The 10,451-nt window shown below is 43.4% G+C and overlaps 1 protein-coding gene across 1 annotated transcript; it reads left to right on the forward strand.

Moving 5' to 3' along the window:
* The first annotated feature begins 779 nt into the window (after positions 1–779).
* Positions 780–7,644, forward strand: cyp19a1b (cytochrome P450, family 19, subfamily A, polypeptide 1b). Its single transcript, XM_071405254.1, has 10 exons — positions 780–911; positions 1,777–2,021; positions 2,340–2,490; positions 2,711–2,865; positions 4,922–5,098; positions 5,580–5,694; positions 5,821–5,935; positions 6,166–6,328; positions 6,631–6,872; positions 7,112–7,644. The coding sequence occupies exons 2-10, from the start codon at positions 1,910–1,912 to the stop codon at positions 7,349–7,351; spliced, it is 1,470 nt and encodes a 489-aa protein (XP_071261355.1). The 5' UTR covers positions 780–911; positions 1,777–1,909; the 3' UTR covers positions 7,352–7,644.
* The last annotated feature ends 2,807 nt before the right edge of the window (positions 7,645–10,451 follow it).

Here is a 10,451-nt window from a genome sequence, read left to right on the forward strand (position 1 = left end):
ACAATTGGTGGCTTGCACAATTGGTGGCTTGCCCCACTGTAGCTTGTAAATCACCGCTGAGTAACTATCAACATATAAGGGCAGCAGGTAGCCTAGTGGTTAGAGCACTGGGCCTGTACCTGGAATGTTGCTGGATCAAATCCCCGAGCTGACAAGGTAAACATCTGTAGTTCTGCCAATGAACAAGGCAGTTAACCCACTGTTCTCTGGGTGCTGAAAGACAGCCCCCTGCACCTTTCTGACCCACAGGGGATTGGGTTAAATGCGCAAGACACATTTCAGTTGAATGCATTCAGTTGTACAACTGACTAGGTCTTTCCCTTCTCCAACTTATTGACAGACAGGGGCAAATGTATTCTTAACATTTCTTCTGTTGTAAGTTTGCTGGATAAAAGCCCTATTCTTATCCTCAAATTAGCTGGGTCAGTCTGACCTGTTTAATTTATTTCTTTCTTCAGATGATGAATTATATGGTGGTTTACTTTCTTTTGAAGGTTAAATGAGACTGTTTCAATCAAAATGAAAGACCTACGGTCATACTTGAGAGACCAGGTCTACTCTATAATCTCCAACATTAAGTCTTTTTTTGTTCATTTTGGGGTATACTTTTCCAGTTAAAAGGTAGCCAGGCCCTTCACTATAGCTCTATTGTTTTTCTTTGGCAGTCTTTTGGTGAGAAGTTCAGGCATTTAACGGCCCTTGAGGGCCTAAATTGGTAGTGTAACCAAGCAACCGGTAAGTTGATATTCAAAAGCTTGGATGCCTGTGATTTATCAGATAAAAGAATGCTGATCATCTTTAAAACCAACCAGGGGAAGAAACAGGGGCACAGCAGTGGCGACACAGGAGACGGACACAAACTGTAGCCAGGCTAGAGGCAGACTACTCTGGTGCAGTCCAGGATGAGAACGGTGACTATTATCCTTTTCCTACATAATGACAATTCTATAAATAGGTGGGATTTTTTTGTCTGTATGTCTAATTAACTAGAGGGAATTGTTTTCTCTCTGTGGAACAAGAAGTGTCAAGAGGGATATTCTTGAAAAGAGGCCCATAACAGAATTAGAAATATCATAGAAATTTGTACAATTTTAAACATAAAAACAAACAATCTGTATTATACAATGTTACATAAAAAAAAAACGTGTCTTCTAGAGGGGACGATGACGAGAACAAAGCTGACCAAGTTTCTCCGATAGATAAAGAAACAACAGCATTGGTACATTCTGATAAAATGACAGACACCTCAGCCTTCCCTCTGGTTTCAGAACGTTCCAATATCTTTGATGTCTAATCTACTAACTCTAGCCTTGGTAAGACATCTGGAACTGTACATGCAATTGTACAACTGGTCAACTTGAAAAGCTTTCTTTGGGTGTGTTATGGTTACCCTGTTCACATGTTGTACCGACCCCATAGGACAAGGACAGGAGAAATATTAAAAAGGGGATGAAAAAAGAGCAAGGGTTGTCACAGAGATTAAGGCTTTTGTTTTGACCATTTGAATCCCCCTGTCAACGTCCCAAATGGCACCCTATTCCCTATTTAGTGCACTACTTTTAACCGGGACCTATAGGGTTCTGGTATAAAAAAGTGTACACTACATAGGGAATAGGGTGTAATCTGGTTCTGGAAATTAAGGGTGATTCAATACATATACAGTCAACTGTTAGAAGCCTTTTTTTCTTCGGCTGTCCCAATAGATAAGCGACACCTACTTCGGTGAGGTGCAAACCAGTGGGACATGTTTTACTTAAAAAAAAATTATTTAACCAGGTAGTCTCCTTGAAGTAAGTCAGAAGACCTTTTTCCCTGGGGAGGAGGAGATAAAACTTGGAAGGAGAATAATTAATAGCAGAGTGCTCCAGCTGTCATCATAACACAGCAGCCTCCAGACCTCCTCGCTGTAATGGCTACCAGTATAGTGGATGACACTAGCGTGTCTGGAACCCTGCTGCTGCTGCTGCTCTGTCTCCTGCTCATCACGACCCGGTGCCTCACTAACGCCTCACACATACCAGGTAAGACCAATGATGTATGAATGTATGATGTACGGGGGGGGGGGGGGAACACACAGCCACTCTCTCTTCGTCTAACAACTATCACTTCCGTGTAAAATATGAAGTGTCGTAATGTATTTTTTGTTTGATCGTTTGAAGATGAAACCTTTTGAGCTTTAATACATTTTGGAATTGTATCTCTAATATCTCATATGAAAGTTGATAGCCAATAGTTAACTAGAAAGACATTGGCTATTCATCTAATATAACGGTTACTACTGTAAAACGGTAGCAATCCTGTACTAACCTGCGTCTCTACTTTATGTACTTCTATGGCAGGTCCTTTCTTCTGGGCTGGTCTGGGTCCAATCATGTCCTACTCTAGGTTCATCTGGAGCGGGATAGGAACAGCCTGTAACTACTACAACAAGAGATATGGGAGTATGGTTCGGGTCTGGATCAACGGAGAAGAGACTCTCATTCTTAGCAAGTAAGTTCTGTTGAAATGGAATTGGAAAATACTTCACTCATTCAGTTCGGTGGGGGTGGGGGGGGTGGGGGTATTCATCAAGCGTCTCAGAGTAGATCTAAGATCAGCTACCTCCCATGTCCATTCGTTATCATTGAAAAGTAAAAACTGATCCAAGATCAGTACTACTCCTTTGAGACTCTCTATTTGTTACACTCTTGGTCTCTCACTCTTGCTGCAGGTCCTCTGCTGTCTACCATGTCCTGAAGAGTGCCCACTACACAGCCCGGTTTGCCAGTAAACAGGGACTGCAGTGTATCGGGATGGACGGGAGAGGTATCATCTTTAACAGCGACATCCCACTCTGGAAAAAAGTGAGGACATATTTTGCGAAAGGTATACGACAGAGACTTTAAGTTTATTTAACATGATTATCTAACTAACTCGCTCTAACTAGATGTCAAACTAATTCATGTTCCGGTCTGGTGCAGGGTTGGGATCAATTCGTTTTCAAATCAAATCAAACTTTATTAGTCACATGCGCCCGAATACAACAGGTGTAGTAGACCTTACCTTGAAATGCTTACTTACAAGCCCTTAACCAACAATGCAGTTCAAGAAAGAGTTAAGAAAATATTGACCAAATAAACTAAAGTAAAAAATAATACAAAGTAACACAATAACATAACAATAACGAGGCTTTATACAGGGGGTACCGGTACAGAGTCAATGTGGAGGCTATATACAGGGGGTACTGGTACAGAGTCAATGTGGAGGCTATATACAGGGGGTATCAGTACAGAGTCAATGTGGAGGCTATATACAGGGGGTACCGGTACAGAGTCAATGTGGAGGCTTTATACAGGGGGTCCCGGTACTGAGTCAATGTGGAGGCTATATACAGGGGGTACCGGTACTAAGTCAGTGTGGAGGCTATATACAGGGGGTACCGGTACTGAGTCAGTGTGGAGGCTATATACAGGGGGTACCGGTACTGAGTCAGTGTGGAGGCTATATACAGGGGGTACCGGTACTGAGTCAGTGTGGAGGCTATATACAGGGGGTACCGGTACTGAGTCAGTGTGGAGGCTATATACAGGGGGTACCGGTACTGAGTCAGTGTGGAGGCTATATACAGGGGGTACCGGTACTGAGTCAGTGTGGAGGCTATATACAGGGGGTACCGGTACTGAGTCAGTGTGGAGGCTATATACAGGGGGTACCGGTACTGAGTCAGTGTGGAGGCTATATACAGGGGGTACCGGTACTGAGTCAGTGTGGAGGCTATATACAGGGGGTACCGGTACTGAGTCAGTGTGGAGGCTATATACAGGGGGTACCGGTACTGAGTCAGTGTGTGGGGGTACAGGTTAGTCGAGGTAATTTGTACATGTACAGTATGTATATACACTACCGCTCAAAGGTTTGGGGTCACTTAGAAATGTCCTTGTTTTTGAAAGAAAAGCAAATTTTTTGTCCATTAAAATAACATCAAATTGATCAGAAATACAGTGTAGACATTGTTAATGTTGTAAATGACTATTGTAGCTGGAAACGGCAGATTTTTTAATGGAGGCGTACATAGGAGTACAGAAGCCCATTATCAGCAACCATCACTCCTTTGTTCCAATGGCACATTGTGTTAGCTAATCCAAGTTTATAATTTTAAAAGGCTAATTGATCATTAGAAAACCCTTTTGCAATTATGTTAGCACAGCTGAAAACTGTAGTGCTGATTAAGAAGCAATAAAACAGTCCTTCTTTACACTAGTTGATTATCTGGAGCATCAGCATTTGTGGGTTCGATTACAGGCTCAAAATGGCCAGAAACAAAGACCATTCTTCTGAAACTTATCAGTCTATTCTTGTTCTGAGAAATGAAGGCTATTCCATGCGAGAAATTGCCAAGAAACTGAAGACCTCGTACAACGGTGTGTACTACTCCCCTCACAGAACAGCGCAAACTGCCTCAAACCAGAATAGAAAGAGGAGTGGGAGGCTCCGGTGCACAACTGAGCAAGAGGACATTAGAGTGTCTAGTTTGAGAAACAGACGCCTCAAAAGTCCTCAACTGGCAGCTTCATTAAATAGTACCCGCAAAACATCAGCCTCAACGTCAACAGTGAAGAGGTGACTCCGGGATGCTGGCCTTCTAGGCAGAGTTCCTCTGTCCAGTGTATGTGTTCTTTTGCCCATCTCTATCGTTTCTTTTTACTGGCCAGTCTGAGATATGGCTTTTTCTTTGCAACTCTGCCTAGAAGGACAGCATCCCGGAGTCGCCTCTTCACTGTTGACATTGAGACTGGTGTTTTGCGGGTACTATTTAACGTAAATAGTCCGGTGGCCATTTTTATTAATTGTACAGGGTGATTTCAATTCAGTCAATGGAATTCTTCCTGAATTGTCTGAATTGAAATGGAATTGACCCCATCCTTGGTGTGGTGTGTGTCAGCTCTGACAGGACCTGGTCTGCAGCGGACAGTAGGGATCTGTGTGAGTGCTACAGACAGACACCTGGAGCGTCTGCAGGAGATGACTGACCCCTCCGGACACGTAGATGTTCTCAACCTGCTGAGATGCATCGTAGTGGACATTTCTAACAAACTGTTCCTCCGGGTGCCTCTCAACGGTCAGTAGCAGGGTGTGTGTGCGGGGGGAGGGGTTTGTCTGTGTGGGTGTGCCTGCATGCATGTGGGGACTTCTGTTCTCTGTCCTGGCGCCCCAATGGTGGAACCAGCTTTCCCCTGAAGCTAGGACAGCAGAGTCCCTTCCCATCTTCCGGAAACATCTGAAACCCTACCTCTTCAAAGAGTATCTTAAATAATACCCCCCCCCCACCCCCACCCTTCTCACATCAATCCCCCCCACGCCTTTACTTGCTCTGACTTTGTTGATAGCTACTTTATTGAGGAAAGTGTACATACTATGACTGTGATATGTGGTTGTCCCACCTGGCTATCTTAAGATGAATACATGAACTGTAAGTGGCTCTGGATGAGAGCGTCTGCTAAAATGACTCACTACTTTCAATGTAATGTAAATGGACATCCTTAACACATTGAATTATGCCAAGCTTTTGACTGTGTGCCTTGTACTTTATGTAACTCAAGAGAAAGAGCTGCTATTGAAGATTCAACACTACTTTGACACCTGGCAAACGGTTCTGATCAAGCCTGATATCTTCTTCAAATGTGGATGGATGTACAAGAAGCACCAAAAAGCAGCGTAAGTTCACACATGCACTTAAAGTCTCCAATGTCTCCAATGTTTACATTGTTGGTGGGGGGGGGGGGGGGTTGCGTCAATGAAGCCGTGTAGTTTTAATCAAGTGTTTCGACGTCTTGTTTCTAGCAAGGATCTACAGGATGTGATGGAAAGCCTTATTGAAACCAAAAGAAGAATTATCAGTGAATCTGAAAAACTGGATGATGATATTGACTTCACCTCAGAACTCATCTTTGCCCAGGTCTGTTCTGCTGATGAATGAAATCATATCATTGTATAGGGTGTCACTAAGAGAAACCTGTCGATCTTATACTCTCTCTCTGTGTGTGTGTGTGTGTGTGTGTGTGTGTGTGTGTGTGTGTGTGTGTGTGTGTGTGTGTGTGTGTGTGTGTGTGTGTGTGTGTGTGTGTGTGTGTGTGTGTGTGTGTGTGTGTGTGTGTGTGTGTGTGTGTGTGTGTGTGTGTTGACCAGAACCATGGAGAGCTGTCGGCGGACGACGTGAGACAGTGTGTGTTGGAGATGGTGATAGCAGCCCCAGACACTCTGTCCATCAGTCTGTTCTTCATGCTCATGCTGCTGAAGCAGAACCCTGAGGTGGAGATGAGGATTGTAGAGGAGATCAGCACTCTCATAGGTGACTATGATCACACCTTTCAAATAAAGGGGGTTTCAACAGTTAGGTGGAATTTCGAATAATATATGCCACATAGCAGACGATTTTATCCAAAGCGACAGCAACTTACAGTACAGTGAGTGCATCTATTTTTAGTATGTGTTAATAATCTCTGCGGGACTTGAACCCACAATCTTGCTGGCACCATACTCTTACTCACTGAGCCACCCTTGACTAATAATTGAGACAAATATCTCACGGATGACAAATTATATATTTTAGGCACAACATGCTGACAATCTCCTGTTCACTTCTATCCACAGGAGAGAAGGATGTCATGACAGTTGACTTCCAGAACTTCAGAGTACTGGAGAGTTTTATCAATGAGTCCATGAGGTTCCATCCTGTGGTAGACTTCACCATGAGGAAGGCGCTGGAAGATGACATCATCGATGGGACTAAGGTTTCCAAGGGAACCAACATCATCCTCAACATAGGGCTCATGCACAAAACTGAGTTCTTCCCCAAACCCAACGAATTCAGCTTGGAGAACTTTGATAGAACTGTAAGTGAGAGTTGGCGTTGTCCTACTATCTTAAAAGCATTGTATTGCAAACTGATGTGTTGTCATAATTGATGGAATTATTCAGAAGTAGCGTGTGGTTTACCTGGTTCCAGATCTGCTTGTGTCGTCTTGCCAACTCCTTTGATTCATGCCGAACATTATAACGACTGTAGGAGTTGGCAAGACAGCACAAACCGATCTGGTACCAGGCTATGGTTGACCTCTCCTCTTTCCGTCAGGTGCCCAGTCGTTTCTTCCAGCCGTTCGGCTGTGGCCCCCGCTCCTGTGTGGGTAAACACATCGCCATGATGATGATGAAGGCTGTCCTGGTGACGCTGTTGGCGCGGTACACGGTGTGTCCTCGTCATGGCAACACACTGAGCAGCATCAGGCAGACAAACAACCTGTCACAGCAACCCGTGGAGGATGAACACAGTCTGGCAATGAGGTTCATACCAAGACAGATGACCACAACCTAACCACAACCACTACTGACCACAACCACTACTGACCACAATCACTACTGACCACAATCACCACTGACCACAACCACTACTGACCACAATCACCACTGACCACAATCACTACTGACCACAATCACTACTGACCACAACCACAACTGACAACAACCACTACTGACCACAACCACTACTGACCACAATCACTACTGACCACCATCACTACTGACCAATATAACCTGTCCTGATCAACAACCTGTCACAGCAACCTGTTGAGAATGAACATGAACACAGCCTGACCATGAGGCTCATACCCAGAATGACACAAGCAGCCTCCACTGACCACAACCTGCCGCCACTGACCACAACCAGCCACCACTGACCACAACTAGTCACCAGCCACCACTGACCACAACCAGCCTCCACTGACCACAACCAGCCTCCACTGACCACAACCAGCCTCCACTGACCACAACCAACCACCAGCCTCCACTGACCACAACCAGCCTCCACTGACCACAACCAGTCACCAGCCTCCACTGACCACAACCAGCCTCCACTGACCACAACCAGCCACCAGCCTCCACTGATCACAACCAGCCTCCACTGACCACAACCAGCCACCAGCCTCCACTGACCACAACCAGCCACCACTGACCACAACCAGCCTCCACTGACCACAACCAGCCACCAGCCTCCATTGACCACAACCAGTCTCCACTGACCACAACCGGTCACCAGCCACCACTGACCACAACCAGCCTCCACTGACCAAAACCAGCCAGCAGCCTCCACTGACCACAACCAGTCACCAGCCTCCACTGACCACAACCAGCCTCCACTGACCACAACCAGCCACCAGCCTCCACTGACCACAACCAGCCTCCACTGACCACAACCAGCCACCAGCCTCCACTGACCACAACCGGTCACCAGCCACCACTGACCACAACCGGTCACCACTGACCACAACCAGCCACCAGCCTCCACTGACCACAACCAGCCTCCACTGACCACAACCAGCCTCCACTGACCACAACCAGCCACCAGCCTCCACTGACCACAACCGGTCACCAGCCACCACTGACCACAACCGGTCACCACTGACCACAACCCGCCACCAGCCTCCACTGACCACAACCAACACTGACTTTTACCTCTGACCATAACCAACACTGACCAAACTGACCTGACCACAACCAATACCAACCACACTGACCTGACTGGTGGAGGACGAACACAGCCTCACCATGCCCAGAATGGTCACACATTTCTCTGGCCACTTGATCACAGCCGCTGAGACACACCTAGCACTGACCATATAAATGTAAATACACAGGTTACCAAGACAGTACAAACAGATATGGGACCAGGTACTACTACTGCTGGGCTATAGTCGATACTTTTTCTGTTACTATCCCACAACTGTAATACAGTACTGCTACACTAGACTACATTTTAACACTAGTCTGTGCGTTTTTCAACTTATTTTCTTGTTTGAAAAATTACAATTTCTAGTTGTTTTTAAAACCATGTCATTAAAATGTATAAACAATTGTTTGTATCATGTGCATAACTACTGTAAACATTTACTCAATAAAATTACAATTGTGTATAAATATCTTTATAAAACAAATTTTATTCTCAGGTCTTGAATCTTTAACTTCTTTTGATATGGTTAATTGATATGGTTTGATATGGTTAATTGATATGGTTATTTGATATGGTTTGATATGGTTAATTGATATGGTTTGATATGGTTAATTGATATGGTTTGATATGGTTAATTGATATAGTTTGATATGGTTAATTGATATGGTTAATTGATATGGTTTGATATGGTTAATTAATATGGTTAATTGATATGGTTTGATATGGTTAATTGATATGGTTTGATATGGTTAATTGATATGGTTTGATATGGTACCAGTCAAAGGTTTGGACACACCTAATCCTTCAATGGTTTTTCTTTATTTTTACTATTTTCTACATTGTAGAATAACAGTGAAGACATCCAAACTATGAAATAACACATATGGAATCATGTAGTAACCAAAAAAAGTGTTAAACAACTCAAAATATATTTTAAATTTCAGATTTTACAAAGTAGCCACCCTTTGGCTCATACTGGGTCTCATGCCTCAATGAACTTATCCTTTGCAGCAGAGTTAACTCTGGGTCTTCCTTTCCTGTGGCGGTCCTCATGAGATCCAGTTTCATCGTAGCGCTTGATGATTTTGCGACAGCACTTGAAGAAACTTTCAAAGTTCTTGAAATGTTCTGTATTGACTGACCTTCATGTCTTAAAGTAATGATGGTCTGTCGTTTCTCTTTGCTTATTTGAGCTGTTCTTGCCATAATATGGACTTGGTATTTTACCAAATAGGGCTACCAACTGATTGGCTCAACACAACTATTTGGCTCAAACGCATTAAGAAGAAAAGAAATTCCACAAATAAACTTAACAAGGCACACCTGTTAATTGAAATGCATTCCAGGTGACTACCTCATGAAGGTGGTTGAGAGAATTCAAAGAGTGTGCAAAGCTGTCATCAAGGCAAAGGGTGGCTACTTTGAAGAATCTTGAAGAATCTGATTTGCTTAACACATGATTCCATATGTGCTATTTCATAGTTTTGATGTCTTCACTATTATTCTAAAATGCAGAAAAACCCTTGAATGTGTAGGTGTGTCCAAACCTTTGACTGGTACTGTATTTAAATATGATATTTCAGTTTAATATTTTATACATTTGCAAAAATGTATAAAAACATGTTTTTGCTTTGTCATTATGGGGTATTGTGTGTAGATTGATGAGGAAAAATTTGAATTTAATCAATTATAGAAAGGGAAAGGGAAGGTAAGGCTGTAGAGTAACAAAATGTGGAACAAGTCAAAGGGTCTGAATACACTGAAATATTTCTGTATTTCATTTTCTATAAATTAGCAAACATTTCTAAAAACATGTTTTCAATTTCTCAGTATGGGGTATTGTTTGTAGATGGGTGAGAAAAAAAAATATTAATACATTTTGAATTCAGGCTGTAACAGAACAAAATGTGGAATAAGTCAAGGGGTATGAATACTTTCTGAAGGCACAGTATTATACAGTCAATGAACT

Source organism: Salvelinus alpinus, chromosome 6, assembly GCF_045679555.1.
Source record: "Salvelinus alpinus chromosome 6, SLU_Salpinus.1, whole genome shotgun sequence".
Taxonomy (NCBI): domain Eukaryota; kingdom Metazoa; phylum Chordata; class Actinopteri; order Salmoniformes; family Salmonidae; genus Salvelinus; species Salvelinus alpinus.